We start from the raw sequence: 26001 nt of genomic DNA, 5'->3' as shown, positions 1-26001 counted from the left end.
GAGTCCCGGGCTGGACAATGGCGAGTGTGCGTGCCATGGCATGCCCATTTCTGGGGCTGGCCGGTGCCCCCATGCAGGGGCCTGTTGTGTGAAGCTTGTGCCCTGACTCTGTCTTAAGTGCATTCGTGCACTTACACTTGGCCTTATGTACACAGCCTTGCCCGGCCGCAGGGGCGCGTAGGGATTTTAGCGGACGTGAATGTAAATAAATTATATATATATATTGCTAACCCAAGTGCTCCATCTCTCGGGGAAGGCTAGGGGTTGAGGCCGGTGGCCATGGAGGGATCATGACTATTCTGGAAATCATGGGTGTCTGGGCCTGGCTGGTCCAGCAAAACTTGTTGCTGGAAACTTCTTCAGACACGGGTCATCTGGGCAAGGCGGCAGGCAACAGCGGTGACCAGGGCTGCACCTTTGCCAGACCCGTCCTTTGATTGCAGAAAGGTGACCTCACAGCAAGGGGCCAGCTCCTGCACTGTTTCTTCCACCAGCCTGGAGAAGCTGTGAGGGGGAGAAATTGAGGTGAGACCAGGTCAGCCAAGCCCCACCTGGCCATACCTCCCTGCCCAGCCTGGCACCCAGACTCACTGGGGATGTAGCTTGTAGAGGGTCCCATCCACCCCCACAGACACGGTCAGCTTTTCCAGGCCCCGGTTCTCACGGATCTTCTCCACCACAGCAGCCACACCTGCCCCACAAAGCTGGGCGGCCCGCCTGGACACAGCCTGGCACACCTCCAGGACCATCAGGGCATCATCTGAGGTCAGGGGCAGCCCCAGATCCTCCAGGATGGCTCGGACCTGCCTCAGAGCCAGGCTGTCGCTGGGGATGGGAGGGAACAGAGCACAGAGAGGCAGGATCCTGCATGAGCTCCCCAGTCTCTCATGACTTCTCCATCCCCTGAGGTGGGCCTCCCTCCAACCAGCATCCCACCCCATGATAGGATGGAAATAGAGGGAGATTGTGCGGGCCTCAGCACCTTTCAATCTGAGAGAGAAACTTGGTCTTGAAGATGTCCCTGGTCTGGAGGCACTGGATCTGCTGGCCCCGGAAGAGAACTCCACGGCTGGTCAGATGCAGGAGTATGTGGCGGACAATCTCCCCCAGGTACATGCCACTGATCATCTTCTCAAACCTGCATGAAAATGTGTACGTGCACAGGGCAGGAGACCTGTGCCACCACCAGGCACAAGCCGCATCACCAGTGCCAGCCACCACCAGCTACCCCTTCCTGGCCCAAACCACACCTCTGCCTGCCGGGGTTGATGGAAGCCTGATCCACCCTTTCATCAAAGTAGGTGCTGAGCATGCCTAGAGAGCCATCATCCCCAAAGGCACCCCACTCCATGTTGATGCACATGTGGCCTGAGTCCCCAGGTACACTTGCCACATTCCGGAGCTCCTCCATGTAGCAGGCATTGGTGCCAGTTCCTGCAGAGAGGCCAGATGAGGTGAGAGCTAGTTGTTGATACAGACAAGGTCCCTCCCTCTGAGCCTTTCCCACTGAGCAAAATCTGGGCTCATTTCCTACCTCTCCATCTCCCCATGCTCAGGACCTGTCCCAGGGCCTGGTCATTCTTCCTTCCTCACATCCATTCTTCAGACCCTGCTACCATCAAGTAGGCCTCCACTACTTCCCCTACCAGCACCACCATCAGTGCATCTCCCATGCTACCCCAGGGGGCTCCCAAAATGGCAGTCATGTCTTTCCCTTGGAGACGTGTGACAGGCCCTGCTGGCACACAGGTGAGAGGCCCAAGCCTTCCTGGCTGGCTTTCCAGGTCTTTAGTCAAATAGCAGGTGCTGGGCCGGGAGTCAGGGACATAGGAATAAGACATAAGGAACCCCACAACGGCCAGAAAGATGGGCAATGAGCAGCCAACCCTCATACTCCCAAACAGAAGTGCAAAGAGCATCATAGGATCCCCAAGCACAGGTGAGTCTTCCTGCCTAGAAGTTCAGGAAAAGCTACAGAGAGGAAATGATATTTGGATTTGACCTTGAAGCGAAGAATCTTCCAGGAGAGCCCATACCCTATGTAAAAGCATTTTCTTCCTCTCCTTAGCACACAGTCCGCTCTATAACAGGTGGCCCCATTGTTGGCTCCACCTGGAGTTCCTCCATCCAGTTGTTTGTTCACATAGCAATCTGGGGCCCCTTTCTCCCAAGTACCTCTGGTGCCAGGCACTATGTTTAAGAAGTGCAGTGGTTAACGAATCCGACTAGGAACCATGAGGTTGCGGGTTTGGTCCCTGCCCTTGCTCAGTGGGTTAACGATCCGGCGTTGCCGTGAGCTGTGGTGTAGGTTGCAGACGTGGCTCGGATCCTGCGTTGCTGTGGCTCTGGCATAGGCTGGCAGCTACAGCTCCGATTAGACCCCTAGCCTGGGAACCTCCATATGCTGCAGGAGTGGTCCAAGAAAAGGCAAAAAGACAAAAAAAAAAAAAGTTCCTAGAGTTCCCATCATGGTTCAGTGGTTAGAGAACCTGACTAGCATCCATGAGGACGTGGGTTCAATCCCTGGCTTTGCTCAGTGGGTTAAGGATCCGGCATCACTGTGAGCTGCGGTGTAGTTCACAGATGCAGTTCGGATCCAGCGTTGCTGACTGTGGCGTAGGCCAGCAGCTGCAGCTCTGATTGGACCCCTAGCCTGGGAACCTCTCTATGCCGAGGATGTGGCCCTAAAAAGACCAAAAAAAAAAAAAAAAAAGGAGACGTTCCCAGTCTCATTCGAGGCTGCCACATGCCTCCTGTGCTAAGAGACAGGTGTCCAAGGAGCTTTGGGAGCCCTCTGCCCCCACCTAACCAAATCTCTTTTCTCAAGGCTTTCTTTTCAAGCCTCACTCATGTTGGGACCCCCTTCCTTTCTGATCTCGGCTTTGTTTCATTCAGCTCTCTCTGATGGCATGTTCTCTTTTGGACTCAACCCCTGCTAAACAGTTCCAAAAAGGCAGATATTCCCTGTTCTTTATGCGTCTTCCTGTCCTTTCATCCAGCCCCCAACTGGCCACAGGGTAGGTACTTAATAAAGACTTAAGAGTCTTGGGGAGTTCCTGTCGTGGCTCAGTGGTTAACAAATGCGACTAGGAACCATGAGGTTGCTCAGTGGGTTAAGGATCTGGCGTTGCCGTGAGCTGTGGTGTAGGTCGCAGACGCAGCTCGGATCCCGAGTTGCTGTGGCTCTGGCGTAGGCCAGTGGCTACAGCTCCGATTAGACCCCTAGCCTGGGAATCTCCATATGCCATGGGAGCGGCCATAGAAAAGGCAAAAAGACAAAAAGAAAAGAAAAAAAGACTTAGAGTCTTGGACTACTCAAAGAACAGTCTCAGCTCATTCTCTGCTCGCCCCCAGGAATGTTCCAAGTATTGTGTGTACCATGAGCCAGGCATGGTGCTATACTTTGTCTTCTCTCATTTCATCCTCACAACCTCTTGAGGCAGGCATTATTACTATCTCCATCTTAAAAATGAGGAAACTGAGGCTTGAGTGATTTGCCCAAGGTCATACAGGTGGAAGTGGCAGAGCCAGTATTTCCACCCAAATCTATATGACTCCGGAGCTCACATCCATGTAACAGATGGGCAAACTGAGGTTCAGAAAGCTTAAATGACTGTGAGGGAGTAACTGAGCTAGGCTAGAGTCACCCCAGCTCCAGACTCTCAGGCCTAGAGAGTATTCCACAGGCCCGTCAGGTCAGACAGGAATGATGCCACATTCCCAAGGCCAGGGGGACATCCCACCTGAGGATCAACAGGAGGCATAAATTAGCATCAAGCAGTAGGGACACAAAAGAGCAGGGCCCTCCTTACCAACAATAAGGCCGACCTCGCAGTGGGGATTCTCATAGCCACAGGACATCATGGTCCCCACCGTGTCATTGACAATAGCAACCACATTCAGCTTCACTGCCTGCACACAAAAGGATGCTGCTAGTTGCTGGGCAACGTGGTCGTCACAGCAACCAGGGATGGACCCAGAGGTCTCTGCTCAGAAGGAACAGCAGCAGGAGACCCTTTGCTCCCCCGAAGGTATATTGCAGCCCTAAAGCACCCCTGGAGGCAGACTCCTTACCTGTCTGCGCTTGATGGCTTCCCGCAGCAGATATACGACGTCTTGGCCCTCACAGTCAGATGCGCTGAAACCCTTTGTCCAGTTCAGGAGGATACCCTGGGGTGGGACCATGGGGAGGCAGGAGGTGGAGGCCCCTTGGAATCTTACTCTGCCTCCCCAAAGCCTGCAGTATGTGATTCCCCTCCCCAAGTTGAATTCTGAGCCCATTCGGTCAAACAGTTAAGGGCCTTGCCCTTTGCCCCCTCCCACGCCCCAGGAGGCTTCTGGTGTGAAGAAGCCTATTAATAACCATCCAACCCATGTCTTCTATTTTTAGTGCTCAGTGGTCTGAGAACATCTGCCCAGAAGGAATGGCCCTTCATAATCAGGTTAGGAATGAACAGAGCTGGTAAAATGAGTACTGTGTGTGAACAAGGGAAGGACAGAGAAGGCTCAGAGGGCCACATGACATATCAGTTTGCTCCTCCAGAAAGAAATAGCAAGAGCCACTTGAGAGAAGGAATTCTGAGTTGGGCCAGAGCCATGTCAATGGGAGAGTCCCACTCATGTTCTAGATATGAGTGAAGGATGAATGGAAAAGCCAGAGACCAGACACCTGGACAGGACAGCAGGGGACAAGACATTTTATTGTGAGAAACTGGCTTTAAATTGTGACCTTAGTGACAAGGGCCTGGCTGTACTTAGGACTGTCCTTTTCTTAGTGTGCTTCCTCTGAGGGAGGGTGCGAGGGAACTCTTCCACCACTGTTAGGAGAAAATGACTACTCTGCCCAGAGTGGAAGCATGGAAAGGCAGGTCTGGGGATATTTGGGGCAGAAGATTTTAGAAATATTGACATTTCTCCCAGTAATATTTCCTTTTTTTCCTTTTCCCATGAGTGTTCTGTGCTCATGGTCTCAAAAACAGAAACCAGACAAAGCAAATGAGAGGGAGAGCCAGATCATGAATAACAGGAAAGACCCCCAGGTCTGGGACAGGTGAGGCGGGTGGGAATCAGAGCCAGGTTCCAGATGGCTTCCTGAGAAAACTGTCCTAGGCCCCCTCCACCCTAGGCATGCCCTGTTGGGGAGGGGAGGGAAGAGAAGGGGTTTGGATAACCCCGCCTCTGTCCTCCTTCCCCACAGAGGGGAAGGCAAGGTGTCAAGGGAGGTGTCAAGACCCAAGAGAACAATAACTGGAGCCTGGCTGTCTCCCCAACAGCTCCGCTTGTCTGTACATTCTACGCAGCAAAGGAAGGGTCCCTATCTGAGCTCAACAAAGAAGTTATGTTATAGAAAATGAATAGGACCATGCTTCTTAAATGTCTGATTTTGCCCACGGAGTCCCACCTGCTTCTCATAACTCAAAAGGAAAAATCAAAAGGTTCCAGAATGCTTATTGTGGATGGAGAAGACCAGCTGAGAGACTCTGCCAACCTCTCAATCTGAAGGAGAAGTAGAGCGAGCACAGAGGCCCATGTCTGGAAGGTCAGAGCGGGAGCAGAGGGCGGGTCAATACTGCAAGAAGGCTGGTTGGAGTGGAGGATGCAGAGCTTTCCAGGGAGCACAAGTATGGAAGAACCGGGTGGGCGCCTTCAGGGCCAGCAAGCTCCTCATCACAGGAGCTTTTCAGCAGAAGCGGGGATGTTGAGGAAGAGACTCCTGGGAGCTTGGACCAGAGCTCTCGGGAGGAGCTTCCTCCATGGGGGGGCCTTAGGTGTGGGCATGAAAAGTCTAGCATTCCTGCTGAAGGATGAGGAAGCGTGTGCTGAGTGGGTGCTGTGTCTAGACCTCTGCCTGCCACTCTGCCACCCCCAACCAGGCACCCAACCTCAAGCCAGGCCCTGACAAGGACACCAACAAAGCCGGAAATGGGAGAGAGGGTATGGCAAAGAAACTATGCACAAGCCATTTTGAGAGACAGAACAAACACTGCTCCCCACAGGTCCCCTTGGCCAGTGCAACAGTGCCTCAGGTGAGACAGTCAGTATGTTTTCTATTCAGTCCTGACCTCAGCTTGCACTGCCCAGATCTGACCTTGGCCCCACCCTCCTGCCTACCGGCAGCCCCCAGGGCTATCCATGCACCCTCTTGCATGGCCCTGGATTCCAGGTCACTTCACCACATTCCAGCTGCCTGGGCAAACCACATCTGGAGAAACTGAGGCTGGTGCAGGCCCAGTTCCTCTCCCTAGCTCAGAAAGCCCTCTCCAGGCCTCCTGCCCACTCCATGAAGAATGTGTTGGTGCAAAGCCCCTGAGGGTGGCTTTCCCAAGCCCTCTCTCTCTCACCTGGTCCAGGCCAAGCTGTCTGCAAGGGAAGGAGAAGGTGAAACCCAAGGGGAGGCTGTGCCCACTCAGACCCTGCTTCTGCTGGAAGTCCACGATGCAGTCCACAATGTGGTCAAAGAGCTGAGAAGTGGGGCATGTCAGAGAGTAGGCTACTCAGCCCTTCCCTGCCCCCGACAACCCCAGGTTGTGGGTACCTGCTCTCCAGAGCCCTGGGCCACATACTCTGGGATAGAGTAGATCTGGTTGGTGATCTGCACACCTCCAGAGGCCAGACGCACCAGGAGGACGCGGAAGTTGGTGCCCCCCAGGTCCAACGCCAGGAAGTCCCCACGCTCTGTGGGGCAGAGACCCTCAGTGCCAGGACAGAGGTGGAGGCTCCACCCCAGCACAGACTGTGACCGCCCCCAGGAGCCCGTGTCCCAGCCCCACAGTCAGGCCAGGTCCTTACCACTGCCATCAGGTATGGCCCGGACATAAGTGGGCAGCATGCGGAGGGAGGAAGTTTTTCCCTGGAGGCCCTTGGCCATGGCCTCTCGCATCTGCCTCTGCAATGCTACTAGCTGCTCACGGGTCAACCAGAATGGTGCCAGGGTCTCCTCCAGCAGGCGCCGGTGGGCAGCCAGGCGGGCGGCCACAGCAGTCACCATCGCCACGCCCTGGCCACCACCATCCACAGAGGGGATGAAGGAGACATCACATTCAGGGGCCAAGAGCATCACTGTCTCCTGCAGGATGGCGAGGAACCTATACAGACACAAAGCAGGGTTGGCACTCCAGGGCTTGCTGAAACCATGGGTTCCTTCACTTCAAATCAATTCAATTCTTTTTTTTTTTTTTTTTTTTTTTTTTTGTCTTTTCAGGGCTGCACCAGCGGCATAGGAGGTTCCTAGGCTAGGGGTTGAATCAGAGCTACAGCCGCTGGCCTATACCACAGCCACAGCAACTCACAATCTGAGCCCCATCTGTGACCTACACCACAGTTCACTGCATCACTGGATCCCCAACCCACCGAGTGAGGCCAGGGATCAAACCTGCATCCTCATGGATCCTAGTTGGTTTCGTCAACTGCTAAACCACGAAGGGAACTCCCCAGTTCAATTCTAAACTCATATGTGCACCAACTATATGCCCAGTGGCCCCAGCAATGCCCTCTCTTGCATACCCAAGAGAAGCCTCTTTCCTCTGACCTCTTCTGGCCTCCCCTCACTCCCCTCCGGACTCACTCTGCTTGGGTGCCCTTCACACCCACTGCCTTGTACCCGTGGTACCACAGTGCCCTCTGGGTGTGTATCACATACACACACATTCCTGCTACCTGCTCACAGGGGGCCATCAATATTTCCAATACCTGGGGTGTTGCTCAAATACTCGGCCTCCAGTGGCCACAGCAATCTGAAGCTTCTGCTGCTCCCTGATGTGCTGGAGGCGGGAGAGGATGGCGGCCAGGGCAGCTGCACAGAGCTGGGCAGCCCGTGTGCTCACAGCTGCACACACTTGCTGCACAAGCTCAGCATCTGAGGTCCTTGGGTTCAGCCCCAAGAGAGCGTGCACACGGGCTGTCCCACCAGAGGGACTGGGGGGGACAGAGTGCTGCTTTGGTCTCAAATAGCCCAGAAGCACCATGTCCCCACCAAACCTCCATGGCTACCTCAGGGACAGGGCATCCAACCCACTCCCAAGCCAAGAATCCCTTCATTGCAGCCCACTCGCCTCCTGCACTCACTTCTCCATCTCAGCCACGTGTTCCAGGAGGATGCTGCCTGGGCTCAGCAGCACTGGGGAGGTGGAACCGCCAAAGAGGACCCCGCGCTGGGCCAAGTCAGCCAACGCCAGCCGTACCAGCTCACCCAGGTACAAGCCCCCAATCATTTTCTCAAACCTATAGGCAGGAAGGATGGCTGGAGAGAGCCTTCCCTAGGCCCTTGGCCCACCTGGCCCCACCTCCAAGAATTCACAAAGAGGAGTCACTTTCTTTGGGGTCCCTGACTGAAGGTGCTAGAAGCAAATGGCCTCCTAGGAGACAGTTGGGTGTTTACACAGACCTCACTGCCCCCTCTAGCCTAGGTTAGGTTCAAGGGGGTTCCTAGAGGCTGGCAGGATCCAAAGGATAAGAGACACTTGGCTTGTCTACTCGCAACCCCTAACAACTGTCAGGCCTGGCCAGAGTCAGGAATAATGGAGGAGAAAACTCCAAGAGTTGAAAACTCTGCTCTAGAACCTTGAGCCATTCCTTCTTTGAGTCTGGCCAGGGTCCCCCAGCATGCAACCTGGAGACCCTAGGAGGAGGTGAGAGGGAGGAGCCTAAGGGCTGGAGTACAGGGACAGCAGAGCAGGAAAGGAACAAAGCAGTGATAGGACCTAGAGCAGAAGGTTAGGCCACCTCTGGGCACCCGGATTCAGGGACTCCTGGTCCAGGGTGCGGTCGAAGATGGTCCACACTGGTCCCAAGGCCTCATCATCACTGAAGGAGCCCCACTCGACGCTGATGCAGACTCGGCCCCGGTCCTCACCCAGCACCGCCACATGCCGGGCCTCCTCCATGTAACACGCATTGGTGCCGGTGTCTGGCAGGGACAACCCCATCAGGGTCTACCCACCGGGCAGCCAGGGCCCCCCGTCCACTATCACAAATGCCCGTAGCTTACCTACAACCAGCCCAACTTCGCACGGCCCAACCCCCAGGTCACAGCCCATCATGGTGCCCACTGTGTCATTCACCACGGCAACCACATCGATGCTGTAGGTCTAGACAATGGAGAGGACAGAGGTTGGGGAGCCTGGCAGATGGGCAGGGCTGGGGTCCTGGCTTTGATGGAGATACACAGAGTCCCTGAAATGTGTGTCCGAATGCCTCACACATTTGTGTCACTTATGTTCTAGGCCCTCCCACACTGTAGAGGATTTTCCTCCTAACCCACCCCTCCGCTTTGGCTCCTCTGCCCCCAACACAGGCCCTGGAGGTCTCAGGGGCTCCCAGCCTCGGCCGTCCGTTTCAGAATTCCAGTGTTCCCCACAGGACCAGGTGAGGGGGAGCAAGCATGGCACCGTCAAGGCTGTGCCATAGGTACCTCACTTGTTCACCCTGGTCCTGGCCCAGCTCCCCAAGCCTGCTCCTCTCAGCTCTGACTTCCAGCTACCCACACAGCACTTTGGCAGTTAGTCCACACAGGCCCAGACTGGCCTTTCTCAGGCATCCAGACATTTGCATATGCACTTCTCTGAGATTAGCCCTTCCTTCCCAGCCCTAGCTGGGAAACATCTCCTTCAGGTCTCTGCTCAAGTCATGGTGCACACTTCCCTGTGCCCCCAGAGCTTTGGAACCACCTCAATAGGGATTTCTTTCTTTTCTTTTTTCTTCCTTCCTTCCGTCCTTTCTCTTCCTCCCTTTCTTTTTCCTTTTTTTCTTTTTTCTTCCTTCCTTCCTCTCCCTCTCTCTCTCTTTCTTTCTCTCTCTCTTTCTTTCTTACTTACTCTCTCCCTCTTTCTCTCTTTCCATAAGGGGCATGCCCACAGCATATGGAAGTTATGTGATCTACACCACAGCTCATGGCAATGTGGGATCCCCAACCCACTGAGCAAGGCCAAGGGTCAAACCCACATCCTCATGGATCCTAGGCTTACTCCTGAGCCACCATGGGAACTCCAATAGGGACATTTCTTTTATTGAAATGCTTTCCCCACTAAACTTTGAGGTCCTTGAAGACAAGGTCAAGTCTTTTCAACTTTGCTTCCCCTCATAGTCCTGAACTTTTATTTGCCCTTTCTAAGCATCAGTCTCCTTACCTATAAAATGAGAATGGTAGTAGCATTTACCCAAGAGATAAACTGGGTAAAGGATAGAAACAGAAAGGAAAGCAAGCCCTCCCAGAAGCACAGGCCACAGCCTACATGTGCTGGGCCCATGCCACATGGGCAGCCTTCCTAATGCGTCTGCCTCTACTCACCCCCTGCCTCTGGATGGCATCTCGTAGCAACTGGACCACATCCTGGCCTTCCACACCACTGCACTTAAAACCTTTAGTCCAGGAAATGAGGGTGCTCTGGAAGTGGAAGAGTCAGATCAGTCCTCCAGAGGCCTTCATGGGGCTGTAGCCCCTCCAACCTCTGTCCCCTTAGCCATCTGCCTCACCTTGTCCAGGCCTGTCTGGTGACAAGGGAAGGAGAAGCTGAACCCAAGCTGCAGACCCTGCTTGCCCACAGGGAGCGCATCCAGGAACTCAGACAGACAGCGGGCGGCAAAATCAAAGAGCTGAGGGACAAGTGGGGGTGTTTAGCTCTGCTCACTGGAGCCCCAGCTGCTGAGGTGGGTCCAGAGGCTGGGCAGTGAGTGCTTACCTGTTGACCAGGACCCAGCATCACCTCTTGAGGGATCACAAACTCCTGGCTCCGGGGCTCTGTCTTGTGTCCCTCAACGCCCATCAGGGTCACCCACAAAACACGCAGTGAGGCTCCTGAGGCTCCCAGCTCCAGCACCAGGAAGTCTCCTTGCTCTGGGAGCAAGCAGGGCACAGAAAGGCATGCCGCTGGTGAGACCAAGTCCTCTGGCTCCCAGAAACATTCCCAAGGGCTATGAAGTCTCACCAAGGGATCTTAGAGATGGAGACCTTAGAGACAGAGACAGGGATAAGGAACTTCCCCCTCCCACAGATCAGAATGCTTTCTGCAGGCCTGGCCACCCATCTTAGTCTATGCCACCCACCAGTGCCATGTGGGATAGACCCCACATATGTGGGCAGCATCCGAACAGCAGGGGCAGGGCTGGCCTTCCCACTCAGTGCCTGCTCCATGGAGCCCAGGAGGCTGGCCTGGATCTGCCGCAGCTGTGCCTCTGTCACCTTGAACTGCTGCAGGCACTCCTGTACCTAAGGAGAAACAGGTCAACATCTGGGTGGGAGTGTTGTTGTCCTAGCCAAGTTCCCCAACCAGGACAGAGGCCAGCCTGGCCCAGCTCATGCCTCCCTTCCCTAACCCAGACCAGCACCCCTCAGGGGCTGGCCTGAGCCCTGCATGAGGCTTTTGTGTGCCTTGCTGGCCTCCCCAGCAACTCCCCAGCCTCACTGCTTGCCTCTTCCCACTCCCAGTCTCTCTTGCTGCCCAGAACCTACAACAGCTCCTGCATGCTCAGGAGGCTCCTTTCTGGAGAGAAGACTCACCTATTTGCTCCTGCTCCATTCCCTCATGGCTCTTTGTCAGCTCCTGCAGTCCCCTGCCCCCACCACTTCTTTGAATTCAGGTTTGGCAAGGCCTTTCCCCTGTCACCCCATGGCTGATTTGCTCTGGCTCCCCCAGTACCCAGAGCCAAGCTGCTCAGTGAATTGTTGGATGAATATATGAGTGAACAAATGCATGGATGAACTTGATTCAGGTTCCTCCCTCTCCCAATCCACTCGACTCTGGAGCCCAAGTGAGCCCAGTCCAGCAGAGTCTGGGGGCACCGTGGAGGACAGTCCCCGCTCCCAGCGGCCACTCTTCCCACAGACATTGTCTGAGCCCCTAATGCATTCTCAGCACTACTCTAAGCACCTTACACTGCACAACCAGCTGGGTCTGCTCTTGTGGAGCTCAGATTCCAGTATGGGGGTGGGGGGCAGAAAATAAGCACAGAAATATATAGTATGCTTCTGGTAGTAATAGTAGAAAAGAAAGGCAGAAATAGAAACGAGGGAGTGACCAGGGGAGGAAGGGGTATTTTTGGATATTGGTCATGGAAGGTCTCCCTGTGGAGGTGACCTAAAGGGAGGAAGGGAACGAGCCATTTGAAGATCTGGGAGAAGAGCACAAAGGGATTTTCTTCAGAGCAAGGGGGTGGATTTGGGGAAGGCTGGGCCAGGGGTGCGTCAGAGTGAAGGGAGGGGTGGGCAGGCAGGGAAAGCAGAGGATGGCACCCCAGGTTCTTTTCTACCAGAAGCCTGTTGTGGAGGAGCTTAAGAAAAGCTCCAGTATCTCATGTCTGTGTGGAAACCTCCCTTGGATGAACCTCTGGCCCATCCTTCAAGGAGACCCCAGCAGCCCCCCTGGGTTCGTCAAAGGGTCCCAGGGTTCAACTCCATTCTTCCAGCTTAGCCTTTCCCAGGCCCCCACTGCCAGTCTCAGAGGAATTCCATTCCTACGACCTGCTGCCCAACACAGGGATGATATCTGAAAACTAACCACTCAGGCACCAGGATAAGGAGGTAGAGAGATCCAGGGAGGAGAGGCCGCCAACTGAGGAAACTGAGGCTCAGAGAGGGACAGTCATCTGCCTAATCCAAGTAGTTGTTAAGAGTGGGTCTCCCAAAAAAAAAAAAAAAAAAAAAAAAAGGGAGTTCCCATTGTGGCTCAGTGGTTAACAAATCCGACTAGGAACCATGAGGTTGCGGGTTCGATCCCTGGCCTTGCTCAGTGGGTTAAGGATCCAGTGTTGCCGTGAGCTGTGGTGTAGGTTGCAGACTCGGCTTGGATCCCTCGTTGCTGTGGCCGTGGTATAGGTGGGTGGCTACAGCTCCGATTCGACCCCTAGCCTGGGAACCTCCATATGCCACGGGTGCAGCCCTAGAAAAGGCAAAAAGACAAAAAAAAAAAAAAAAAAAAAAGAGTGGGTCTTAACAGTCCCAGCTCAGTCTGACGGCAGACATGTTCCCACATAAACGTGAAGACTTACAAAAACTAGCAATTTCATCTGGAAAGAAACCAAAGCTGGTGGAGATTGCAACAAAGAAACCCCAGAGGACTTGGGATGAGAAAACATCAGAGTCCTTGCCCTGCCACTTCCTGGCTCTGTGGCCTTGGGCAAGTTAAACTTCTCTCTGACATGATAAGACTCACCTCTGATGAAACACCAAGAGAATGATAATACTCAAAAGGCCTCGAGGGCCATGTCTTGTTCACAGCAAGGAGTGGCTGGCTCTTGTTGATTGAGTTGTGGTGGTGGTGTAAGAATTAAAGGGGATAATGGAGGTAAAAGTGTAAAAGTGCTGTTCAGATGTGAGGGGTGCTTTCTCATTGTTTAATGACAACAGCAGAGTTATGGAGAAATCAATGGCTTGGGCAAAACAATGCTCTTCCACCCAAGTGAAAGAGGAGTGACTAGTAATGACAGAAGCTTTGAGAAAGACAGGACTTCCCTGGCCAACACTGATAGGCACGTGCAGTCAAGGAGAAGCTACTGGAGTCTTCCCTCAACCACCCCCCAGAAGAATGGGGCGGGGGGAAGAGACCTCAGCCAGGAGAGTAAGGAGCAAGCATCAGAGAGAGGCTAGACGGATAGGGCTTCAATGCTTGCTCCTTCAACCAACTTGTTGTGCCCATGGGTCTGCACATCACCTCACCTCTCTGAACAGGTCTCCTCCTCTGTCAAGGAGGAATAAAGATAGCACGCACTTCTGAGAGATGTTATGAGGACTGAGAAGACAGTAGATGTGAACAGCTGGGACAGTGGCTGGCCTGTGGGATGTGCTCAACAAAATGTGGATTCCCTTGCCTCAGGGCACGAGGTACAACCAGCCTGGGAATTCTGATTCTATGCCTCGCCTGGTGACAAAGAGTCCTGAGGGAAGGGATCAGGAAAGGACTCTGCCATGGGGCTGGGCTTTGACCACATGTGGTTCTTAGGTCACGGTAGGAAGGGAGCCAAGGGTTTAAGGCCTACTATGCTGAGTGGGGGGGGCAAAGTCACAGGAAACTTGGCTTCTGTGTGAAGGTCCAAACCAAAGAGAATTGTCTTTAAACTACAGGTGTGTGCAATGGAGCCAGCAGGGTGTGTGGGGGACTGGCTTGGGAGACTCAGGAAGAAGGGGTTCAAAGTGAGAGAGGAAATGGAGGCAGGGCCTAGAGCAAGCCCTGGCAAGGCAGGCACCTCGGCCCAGACATTACTCCTTTTTGGTGGCCTAGCTATGGGTCGTGTACCGAGCAAATGTTCCAAGCACGGTCTGGGGCAGAGGCTGGACAAAAGTAAAGTGGGAGCATGAAATGCAATGAGGGGGGATGCCCCCACATCTGGGGCAACAAGCCAAATCCAGCAGATGTCTGAATGGGCTGGGAAACTAAAGAAACTGCAGGGAATGATTTGAGAACCCTCTCCTGGAGGCCTCCTCTGCACAGGTCCTTTATCTCCATTAGTTCATTTAATCCTCTAGGGATGGGAGGATTAGACTCCACTTCACTGATGAGGAAACAGACCTGAAGAGATATGAAATGACTTACCCAAGTGTTTCCTGTTTAAGGGTGTGGGAGGCAAGTGTTTCTAAATCTTGGTCAAGGTAACAGAAAAAAAGAGAAATTCTCTTTGAGCTAACCTGAGGTATATGGACCTTGCTGCACAATACCCTCCAAGTTGAGTTCAGCTCTGAAGTCATTTCTGTGTGCCTGACTGCAAAGACCATGTTGAGGGAGGGGAGACATACAAGAGTGGCTAGAGAAGTGGGGAAACGAAGGGCCTTAAGAACACAGCTCTACCAGAAACACCCTGGAGGGTCCTTTCTAGACTGAGACAACTCATTCTGGGTAGGGGTGGTGCCTGTGTGATAAGGTGGCAAAAGCAATACATTTGGAGCTGAAACCTCAGCTCAAGCTCCTGTCATACCTTAAACTCAAGGCAGGTCACCTCTTGAAGCCCCCTCTTCCTCAGCCCTCACCACGCAGTGGTGTGGAGCCTTGAAGGAGAAAGCCGCTAGATCAGGTATGAAAGGCTTAGTAACATGAATGGGTATGAGCCCGTGGCCCCACGGCATCTTTTGCAGCTCCTTCTCTTGACAGTCTTGAACAGGTATGAGACAGGAACTCGGTGCTCAACTTACCAGCTCAGAGCTTTCTGAAGGGGAAGGCAAGCCTTCCTGGGGGCAGCCGAGGGCTCCTTCCCTTTGCTGCAACCCTCGAGGCCCAATGGGGTCCATATGGGTTCCACTGTAGGGTGCGGCCACCTGTGGAGGAAAGGGATAACTCAGGTGAACTACATACTCTATAGGCAAGGCCCTCAGAGACTGTGATGCAGACCCTTAACTTCCTCCCTTCTTAAGGAGACCAGGAAGGAAGATGTGGGCAGAGCTCAGAATCTCTGACCATCAGAGATCTTTAGTAAACAACCAGAAGGCCCTCATTTTCCAGAGCAGGTACAAGAGAGCACTAGGAAGGCTGATTTCTAATCCCCATGTCATTCATTCCTTCTGTCATTCATTCCTATTTACCAGTCCCTGATGCCTGCTGTGCCAGATGCTGGGGTATAAACAGAGCAGACCTAGGCCCCACTCTCAGGGATCTCACAGCTTTACCAGTAATCACAATGTGGTTGACACAGGCAGTAAGAGATGGACTTGCCACTGCACTTGGGAGTTCAGGGATGTGCTAGAGGTTTGGGGCAAAGGGTGTGAGGTAGGAGGGGCCAAAGACCTGCTGGAGAGGCAGGCAGACTGGTTTGGCACATTTGTGCCAAGTGAAGGTATGTGAATTTCAGGCTGAAGAGAGTTGTGGACAGGAGTGGATCTGTGCTTCAGAAAGGGATTCCACTAGCACCATGACTTTGAGCAAATCATTTATGACTTCTCTGCAGTTCAGCTTTTTCATTTATTAAAAAAAAAAATGGAGGAAATCATATCTACCTTCACAAGACTGTCATGAGAAGTAAATGCAGCAGCACTGGGGAAACCGTTTTGGAAAGTGTTAACATGCAACAAAAATGTCAGGATGGGTTTGGGGAGGTGGAGTGATGCTGAGCTGAAAGAGTCCTGTGCTCAGAGTTGAGGACCCAGCTGCCCACAAAGCAGCCACACCAGGTCTTTCAATCTCAAGACCTACATTTTTTCATCTGAGAAATGAGGACCAACATATACCAAAGGGCTGTGTGGAGCAAACAAGATGATAGCAAAAGACCCTTGCTCAGAATGTGCTTTCATATTTATATAGCTGAATCTTAATTGAAACACTACAAGTCTGTTTCCTCTTCTGTAGCAGGACAAAAGTTCCGTTGTCCAAATTAAAGGAATTAATTGTTCTGAAACTTATCCACACACTAGAAATGTCAGGTATTTTGTTCACTCAAGCTAGAGGTAGTACTGCTGTCCCAGGAAGTTCCTAGGGAAGCTTTCAATGACTGAGGTGCCCTTCACGGGTGGAAGAAAAGGGAAATGCAGTGGAGGGTCCAAGATGGGCACAAGGCCTCTGAACTATTCCACCTCTCCTCCTTTAACAGCAAAACTTCAAGAAAGTTACCTTCCCGCCTCTGCAAGCCCTTCACATCTTCCACTCCCATCATAGTCTTAGTCAATAGCTCTTCTCCTCACGTCTTAAACAATGGAGCTCCCAAGTATCTGGGCATTGCCTCCTTCTCCATACTCCTTCTTTATCTCACTCATCCCCAAGGTTTGTTTGAACCCTCTGTGTGAAGGCTTTCAAATCTACTCTTGTCCTGAGCCGAATCTCAAATTCCAATGATCTGTTATTATCTCTGGATGATGAAGAGGACTCCTCAAACTCAACACTCAAGGCCACATCCATTTTCTCCTTCACTTTTCCCCACATATCTCTTGTCTTCCACATTGGCTGGAGGCATTCCTGTTGCCTGTATACATCTCTGACCCTCATTTCCTCTGTGCAGTCAGTTCTCAGGCTGAAAGAACTGAGAGCAGGAAGAGCTCTCCTGTATGTCCCCTCCTCCATGTTTCCACAGCCACTGCCCTTGACTTTCCATCCTTCTGATTATTTCAATGGCCTCCTAATTGATACTCGTGTTTCCATCTGTCCACCTCCCCACCCCACCAAGGCCAAACATGTGACCAGAGTGACTGTGCAAAAAAAAATTTTATCATGTCATTTCCCTGCTCTATATCCCCTAAGAAAGTAAATCGTCATGGTGTGATAGCTCTGCATGCAGGGGAAAAAAATGTTCCAAAGTATTTATCACAGCATTGCAGGCCCCTCACATTGTCTTCAACTCAAGCTTCCTCTCTTGCCACACTCTTCCATACTCCAGCCATATTGACTCTGAGCTTCATCCTGTCTCCTGCTGTTCAGCCTTCGTTCACAGCCTTCCCTGGAATTGCTGTGTCTGAGTCATCTCTGCTTCTTCAATGCCCAGCACAGGGCTTAGCATAAGTAGGTGCTAATATAGCTTTGAAAAACTGAGAGGTGGGGAGTTTTTTTTTCTTATTCAGAGAACCGAGAAATCAGTTTCTAACAAATCCCCCCAAAGTCACATATACCTACACTCAGTTTCCATATCTGTCAAACATATGTTCCACATATGGTAGAGGTCTGTTTTGAGAATAAAATAGGGTAACTGAGCCAATTACTTATGAAAAGGGCCAAGGGCTACACGCATAGTGAGATTTCACTCTTTTCCAAGCCCAGCTAGCTCAATCATTCATTCACTCTTTTATTCATTCCCTCCTTCTATTTGACTTTTATTCAGCACTTCTACAAGCCAGAGACTGTGAAGCTTCCTTCATGTAACCCTAGGGCTTACACTCCCCATAAGTGTATTCATGTCTGTCTCTTCCAACTAAGAGCGCCCTTGAGGAGGGACATCTCATATCACTAGATCCTCAGAACTCAGCCCAGGTCTACACATTTGAATACTGTGGCCTCTTGGCTTAATTCAGCTCAGTCAGCTACATAGAATGACCCTTCCTTCTGAAAGGTATACCAGGGCACTCTGCCAAGGATGGGAACCACCAATGGAGGACCAGCCAGCTTAGTTTTTTCAGCCTCCACTCATCCAGGATGGACTAAGCGGGAGAGATGAGGGCAAGGGGCTGGAGCGGAGACAGGCAGGAATCAGAGGAGGCTCTTACCTGGGAGAAACACCAGTTGGTCACTCTCCTTGGATCTGGGCTTTTCTCTCAATATGAGGTGTCCCACTGAACTGGTATGCAGTCAAAAGTGAAACTCACGAGCGATATGAGTTATAACGTTAACAAGCCCCACCCTCTTTCTTGACACCAATTAATTCAGGAAGGTGCACTTCCCTCTGAATCTGCCGTAAGGGAGGCCGGGTAAGGCAGGGCCATCTTAAGCAAGACAACCACAGGAAGTTGGCACTCCTGAACTGGGTCAAGAACTCTGGTATATCCTCTCTGCAATGCTGGGTGCTCCACTCACTTTACAAACACTCAAGAGTCTGAGTTTTGAGGTGGTGGCTCACCCCTGGAAAGGAGCTAGAGGAGCTTAACCTGGGAAATAATAGTCCAAAGGGCAATTCTGCAAAATGTGGAAGGACTTACTAAAAGAACACAAAGCAGGAGTTCCCATTGTGGCGCAGTGGTTAACAAATCTGACTAGGAAGCATGAGGTTGCGGTTCGATCCCTGCCTTGCTCAGTGGGTTAAGGATCCGGCGTTGCCGTGAGCCGTGCTGTAGGTCACAGACTTGGCTCGGATCCCGAGTTGCTGTGGCTCTGGCGTAGGCTGGTGGCTACAGCTCTGATTAGACCCCTAGCCTGGGAACTTCCATATGCCGTGGGAAATGGCCCTAGAAAAGGCATAAAGGCAGTAAATAAATAAATAAATAAACGCAAGGCAATGTGGGAACACAAGAGGAAGAGACTAACTCTACCCTAGAATGGGCAGGGCAAGTTGATGAAACTAAGCCCTGAAGGAAGAATGGCAGTATGCTGGCAGAGGTGGTCATTGTCAAAGAGCATATACAAAATCATGGAGCACAGCACTTCCATGGATGGGGATCCTTGGTGGGTTAAGGATCTGGCGTTGCTGTGAGCTGTGGTGTAGGCCAGGGGATACAGCCCCAAGGACTTCAAAGAGGATACATGTAGATGAAGATATATGATGGGCAAGGTGGCAGCCAGTCTGTGGGAGTCCAGCCTTTAGTCTGTAGGCCAAGCGAGGGGAATAGGTTCACACTGTGGGGCTTCTCTACTAGAAGGGGAAGAAGAGTCTCAAGGCTGCAGTGGTGTTGTTGGCCACCAAACTGGTTTTCTCTGAACTAGCCTTTTTTTTTTTTTTTTTTTTTTGCTTTTTAAGGCTGCACCCATGGTATATAAAGGTTCCAGGCTAGGGGTCGAATCAGAGCTGTAGCCACCAGCCTACACCACGGCTCACAGCAACGCCAGATCCTTAACCCACCAAGTGAGGCCAGGGATCAAATCTGCATCCTCATGGATCCTAGTCAGATTCATTTCCACTGTGCCATGAGAGGAACTCCTGAACTAGTCTTCTTGAATGCACAGAATGTTGGGCTATCACTGTGCCCACTGCTATGTTCTAAATATTTTTGTTCCCTCTGACCCAATTCTTATGTTGAAAACCTAGTGTCCAAGAAAGTGGGGTCTTGGGGAGGTGATTAGGTCATAAGGGTGGAGCCCTAATGAATGGGATTCATGCCCTCATCAGAGGCCCCAGAGAGTTCCATTGCCTCTTCTGCCATGTAAAGATCTAAGAAGTTGGTGATATGCAACCTGGAAGAGGGCCTTCATCTGACCATGCTGGCAACCTGACCTCAGACGTCCAGCCTCTGGAACAGTGAGTCATATTCTTGTTTTTTTCTGTGGTTTAAAAGCCACTCAGTCTGGTTTTTTTTGGGAGGGGTGTGTTTCTTTTAGGCCCGCACCTGCGACATATGAAGTTCCCAGGCTCGGGGCCAAATCGGAGCTGCATCTGCAACCTACACCACAGCTCACAGCAACACCGGATCCTTAACCCACTGAGTGAGGCCAGGAATTGAACCTGCATCCTCATGCATACTAGTCAGGATGGTTAACTGCTGAGCCACAATGGGAACTCCTGTGTTATTATTATTTTTGTCTTTTGTCTTTTTAGGGCCACACCCGCGGCATATGGAGGTTCCCAGGCTAGGGGTCTAATTGGAGCTGTTGCTGCCAGCCTACACTAGAGCCACAGCAACACCAGATCTGAGCCACATCTGCAACCTACACCACAGCTCACAGCAACACTGGATTCTTAACCCACAGAGTGAGGACAGGGATGGAACCCCCAACCTCATGGTTCCTAGTCGGATTTGTTTCTGCTGCACCAAGACGGGAACTCCGTGTTATTTTTTTTTTTATAGCAGTCCAAACAGACTAAGATACCCGCCATGATAGGAGACTAGACATACTGTACCAATTTTCATTTCAAGGAAATTGGTGAGCATATACTTTAAAACTTTCATCAGCAACAAGCCTAATATTAATCACAAACAATACTTGGCCTGCTCATGACACCAGGATGGAGATCAAGGAAGATGGCTATTTTATCAGTTTTGGCATGGCTGGCCCTGGAAACATGCCAGAAGTCAGCCCTGCTGCCCAGTTCACTGGGTACCAATCAAGCATATTGGCTCTGATTAGCAGGGTAACTGGGAATGGGGGTGGGGAGGACAGAGTGGCCACCATCTACAACAGAGCATCCTTCTTAGCCTGGGGCTCCAGTCTCTCAACTTTGTTTAGTTAGGAGAGAATATGGAACTGAATGTGAAAGGCCTAGCTGCGATTCATGCTGACAGTCAGTTTGGAGTCTCCTGAGCCAGGGTGAAGATACGCCTCTGACAAGCAATGCCAGGGCTCTTTGTCTGTGTTTCTGCAAGTTCAATGTCTATTTCCTCAGCGACCTAGGCAGAGTGTCAGAGGTCTGTGCCAGGGCCTACTGAGGGAGAACGCAGCCTGGGTTTGAGGTCTATGAACAGCTATGACAGCACAGACTGCAGCAGAGGAATCAGCAGTTCTCTTCAAACACTAGATGGCCACTGATCAACAAGGGGAAGGACAAGTCCTGACAAGGGTTCTTCATAGACCCTCAGTGCCAATCTCAACCTGTCCAGGAGGAATTAAGGGAAGGGAGAGGAGATCAGCTCAGGAAATGTGGGCTGTAGCTTTTGAAACCAAGAGGAAATAAGTAAACTCTTCCTGCCTTCCTGGTACACATGACTTCAGCAGCTTTTCCACAGAGTTAATTACGTTCTTCCATCTTCCCACTGGTATTACCATCCACTTACTACCTGCCCTCCCCTCATCCTAATTCCTATGTTCTAAATCAACTTAGGGCCAAAGCTGCTCTGCCTCACAAGTGAGAAGAATGAGCCCACCCAAGCATAAAATTTCCAGTGAATTTTGTGACTCGAGTGGAAGGTAGGAGGTAGTATAGTATAGTAGAGAATTAGCTCTGGTGTCAGACAGACCTGGGTTCAAATCCCATTCCATTTACCATCTATATGACCTAGATGAATTTCTTCATTTCTCTGAGCCTCGGTTTTCCATGTACAAAACATAAGAGACTAATGCCTTAGGTTGGGTTCTCCCAGAAGCAGACCTAATTTGAGTACAAACAGTTTAACTAGGAAGCAGGGCTAGGATTATGTTGAGCATGTGAGATGCCTAGCTACCAAATGGAGAGAATCGTTCTTTGCTGCACACAAGTGCCAACCCTGCCTTATAATGAATCCAATAGTAAGAGCCCCTCACCCTAGTTCCAGCCCAGATCCAAGAAACACTGATAGGGGAGTTGAAACTGAGATAGAAAGGAAAGGAAGCCAACAGAGCATACATAAGTAAGTTGCCACTGGGAGCTATTGGGGCTCAATCCCATAGGACTCTGGGAGACAGGGAGAATGCAAGCACCTGAGGTGAGGATACCAGGGAATTTATCCAACTTCTACCTTTCACTGGCTGAGGGCTGCCTCAGAGCCCTCCACTCCCTGGCACTCCCAGCATGTAACACACGTTAGTCTAGAGAAGTACTAAGGCACAGGTACTAAGTTGCAAGGTTCTTGCAATAGGACCCTGTGGGTATGTAATAGAATGGTGAGGGCCCAGGGGAAATGGGCAAGGCACACCCTCTGTTAGAGGTCTACTGATGAAATAACATATCTACGATACCTAACACACAAGTCACCTTCTCTTTTCCAATTTATCACAACAGCTTGTGAAGTTTATAGAGCTTCCTAGCTCTCCGTGGGTTTGCAACGCCAGCAAAATAGCTACTTTATAGAAGAAGCAAAGCAAAACCACCAAATGAACAAACCCCAGGGGCCCTAGGTGAGGTCTAAACACCAAGCTTGCTGTGGAAGGCTGGTGGCTGATGGGACTAATGTAGTTGAACTACTTCCTCTCACATCTGCACTTCACCCCTCTCTGTCTTTCCCACCTCTCAATGAAGCATTGCTTATGATCCACAAAACTAGCATCACACTGAATAACAACTGTTGCCACCATTCATGCACTTTCCATGAGATAGATATTGTACTTTTAAACACATTATCATACTCCTTACAGCCCTGGAAGTTTCCTTCCACTTCATAAACAAGGAAACTAGGTCTCAGAGAAGTTAACTTGTATCAAAAGGAAGGGTTCAGGAATCCTCTTGTGGTGCAACTGGATTAAGGATCCAGCTTTGTCAATGCAGCAGCTTGAGTTGCTGCTGTGGTGCTGGTTCAGTTCCTGGCCTGGGAACTTCTTCATGCCATGGGTGCAACCAAAAAAAAAAAAAAAAAAAAAAAAAAAAAGAAGTAAGGATTTAGATTCAGAATTACGTCATATTCTTTCCACTGCCGCCTCTTGAATGTCTCACTAAAGTCCCTCCCACAGGACCACTGGCATTGGGAAAGTAAGACAAATGAGAAGCCTTCACCAAAGATGGAGGTTGGAGAGCCTGGGGAGATGACTGTTCCCCGTGACTCCACAATAACAAATAAGCCTATCACTCCTGGGCCTACTGATCCACACCTTCCTTCAATACTTTGCCACTGACCCATGTTCTAGTAAGACTGCACAATTTTAAGTTAAATAATTCACTTTAAAGAATCAGTCCTCTCCTTTTTTTTTTTTTTTTTTTTTTGTCTTTTTGCTATTTCTTTGGGCCGCTCCCGCGGCAAACGGAGATTCCCAGGCTAGGGGTCGAATTGGAGCTGTAGCCCCCGGCCTATGCCAGAGCCACAGCAACACGGGATCTGAGCCGCGTCTGCAACCTACACCACAACTCACGGCAACGCCGGATCGTTGACCCACTGAGCAAGGGCAGGGACAGAACCTGCAACCTCATGGTTCCTAGTCGCATTTGTTAACCACTGTGCCATGACGGGAACTCCCTTTTCCCTTTTCTTATCTTCAGGCAGAGAGATAAAACACACTATTTCCTGTTTATAGAACTTTACCTCCAATAAATTGCCATTTAATGAGGGAGAAGACTAGTGAGAGCTAAGTTGATGGGACATAACTGATAAACTACTTTTCATTAGAGGAAAACAGGGAAATAATCAATACTAGAGTCAAAATACAGCACTCTTTAGGACTGAAGAGATGCAGCACTGTCGTCTCACTGCCAGGACAAATAATGGTTTTATTTGTTACTCTAAGCTTTTGTTTCTTCATCTGAAAATTGGGGAGGATAATACCTACCTCATAAGGTTGCTGTGAGGATTAAATGAAGGTACCCACATTGCCTGAACCATAGCAATGGCTCAAAAAATAAGAGCAATTATTTCCATGATGCTGGCCACAGTGTCAGTGCCATCCAACACCAAGACATGGAAGGAAAAAAGAGTGAGCCTGTCATCCTGTCTTCTTCTAACTCAATGAGCTGTTAAAAAACAAAAAACAGTGCAAAGGCAACTAGGCAGGAAATAGTGCATTAAAGGCCTGTGCTGTGCTTTACATCCTGTCTCTGACCTCTTCAGTCTAACACACACCTCGTGTTTGTTTTAAAATAAAGGAAAAGAAAACTTTGAACTTGGTAAGTCAGAAGTCAGGCGAGTGGTGACCTGTTTATCCTGTCCCAGGATCCTTTCCTGGTTAGCAGCCACCTCATACCATATTCCAATCAGTGTGGGCCAAAGCTAGCTTCTCATCATCCTTGTCTGGTCATCTCTTTCAGGTAGTTCCTTCTGCCATTCAACATCCTTTCCTCTTTGGAGTCTGCCTGTGAACTGAGGACAGACCACATCTCTGCTCTTCACTGGAAACTCCTGAGCCATGTGGTCTAGAATGTGCACTCCTCTACCAATGTGCTGAAATAGAAGCTATTTCCTACTGTTGCTTTGACCTCTGATGACAAGAGAACCAACCATAGTTTTAGCAGACGAATATATAAGGCATCCTCACTGGTTCATTTAGGAAGAAAAATAATTGCATAGGAACTAGGGAGTTCCTGTCGTGGCACATCGGTAATGAAACCAACTAGTATCCATGAGGACGAGGGTTCAATCCCTGGCCTCACTTAGTGCGTTAAAAACCCAGCATTGCCATGAGCTGCGGTATATAGGTCACAGACACAGCTTGGAACCTGTGTTGCTGTGGTTGTGGTGTAGGGCAGCAGCTATAGCTCCAATTTGACCCCTAGCCTGGGAATTTCCATATGCTATGGGTGCGGCTCTAAAAAGACAAAAGAAAAAATGTGTAGGAACTAATAACTGAGAGTTTCACTTACAAATTTCAGGCAAGAATGGCAGGACACATCCCTCAAAGAAGGTCCCAAGCTCTGGCTGAGAATGCTTTGTTTTTTTTTGTTTTTTTGTTTTTTTTTAGGGACACAATCACAGCATATGGAGGTTCCCAGGCTAGGGGTTGAATCAGAGCTGTAGCCACTGGCCTATGCCACAGCCACAGCAAGGCCAGATCTTGTGTCTTCGACCTACACCACAGTTCAGGGCAATGCCGGATTCCTGGCCCACTGAGCTAGATCAGGGATCAAACCTGCCTCCTCATGGATACTACTCAGGGTTGTTTTGCCGAGCCATGACGGGAACTCCTGGCTGAGAATTCTTAACTGGATGAGACAGCAAGATGAAGTGACAGGTCACTAAATGATAAGGATGGCAGAACAGAAGCAGAATTCAATGCCTGACATCTTTCAGAATTACATCAGAGAAGGTCCAGGGTGTAGCTACAGAGTGTTCAGAATTGTGCACTATACATTCGGTAAATACAGGCATTATGTCAAAGACCAGTAATGAAATTCATTCAGAAATATGTAATTCATGAGTCTGAGAACTAGCCTCATAATTAAAATATCCTTCCCCCAAAACCCCAGAAAAAAAAAGGAAAATCTCAATCTTATTGAAATCAGATTTCATAGAAACATAGATAAATATATTTAAATTTTCTTTTAACCATAAGTGAATTCAAACAGACTGTTATAAAACAGAATACTATACACAGTTGTCTGTATAGCTCATAGAAAACATAAAAACCAGAAAGCTAAGTGGGTGCTGGTGGTAAAAACTGTAGGACCAAAACTTGCTTAACAATGAACTGGAGGCCACTAAGGCTTAATGAACATGGCCCACTCCTACTGCTAATGGTTTTGTTAGCCTTTGGACCCTAGAAATTCAGGATTTCCTCCTTCTTCCTCTGCCTGCTTTGGTCCGTGTCCGGCTACCTGGCCGGGCAGTAAGCTGCTTTTTAAAGTCCACTAAGCAATCTGCAGCTTCTGAAACAGAAACAAAAGACTTGATGGGAGACTCATTTAAGTCAAGATGTGCAAGGGAACTCTGCATCTCTCTGCTGCAGCCTGCCTCTTCTACCCCTGCTGAAGGCACCCTAGAGAGGAGAAAAAAAAGTCAGAATTAAGCATGAAGTATGCATCATGCATTCTACCAGGGTTTTGTTTTGTTTTTTCTTTTTTTGGCCGCTCCATTGCATATGGAGTTCCCTCGCCAGGTACCAGTTCCAAGCAACAGTTGTGACCTACACTGCAGCTGCAGCAATGCTGAAGCCTTAACACACTGTGCCAAGCAGGGAATCAAAA

At 50.5% G+C, this 26001-nt stretch overlaps 2 protein-coding genes across 13 annotated transcripts in view; both read right to left on the bottom strand.

Annotated features, from left to right (window-relative positions):
* Window positions 198–18629, bottom strand: HK3 (hexokinase 3). Of its 5 annotated transcripts, XM_003123655.4 has the most exons (19): window positions 18104–18187; window positions 15116–15238; window positions 11041–11203; window positions 10677–10831; window positions 10471–10590; window positions 10286–10381; window positions 8987–9086; window positions 8722–8905; window positions 8065–8220; window positions 7690–7914; window positions 6790–7085; window positions 6536–6675; window positions 6342–6461; window positions 4075–4170; window positions 3813–3912; window positions 1251–1434; window positions 983–1138; window positions 592–825; window positions 198–504 (listed from the first exon to the last, which is right to left on the bottom strand). In XM_003123655.4, exons 2-19 carry the CDS (start codon window positions 15209–15211, stop codon window positions 360–362), a joined length of 2766 nt encoding a protein of 921 aa, XP_003123703.1. In that variant the 5' UTR covers window positions 15212–15238; window positions 18104–18187; the 3' UTR covers window positions 198–359. The 5 variants fall into 5 exon arrangements, with proteins under 5 accessions (XP_003123703.1, XP_020940071.1, XP_020940070.1 ...); XM_021084412.1 differs by lacking the exon at window positions 7690–7914 and having other exon boundaries at window positions 204–504; window positions 18104–18261; XM_021084411.1 differs by lacking the exon at window positions 6342–6461 and having other exon boundaries at window positions 230–504; window positions 18104–18629.
* UIMC1 (ubiquitin interaction motif containing 1) overlaps window positions 20318–26001 on the bottom strand; it is a 145082-nt gene continuing 139398 nt past the window's right edge. For 6 of the 8 annotated variants that reach the window (XR_002339465.1, XM_021076340.1, XM_021076372.1 and 3 more), the window contains one exon: window positions 20318–25793. Coding sequence is in view for 6 of the 8 variants with exons in the window: in XM_021076340.1 (XP_020931999.1) it covers window positions 25583–25793 (211 nt within the window). In the remaining 2 variants the exon portion in view is untranslated. 8 annotated transcript variants of the gene reach the window in all.

Source organism: Sus scrofa, chromosome 2 (assembly GCF_000003025.6).
Source record: "Sus scrofa isolate TJ Tabasco breed Duroc chromosome 2, Sscrofa11.1, whole genome shotgun sequence".
NCBI lineage: Eukaryota > Metazoa > Chordata > Mammalia > Artiodactyla > Suidae > Sus > Sus scrofa.
The sequence above is the reverse complement of the archived record's forward strand: the minus strand, read 5'-3'. Positions and strand labels throughout refer to the sequence as shown.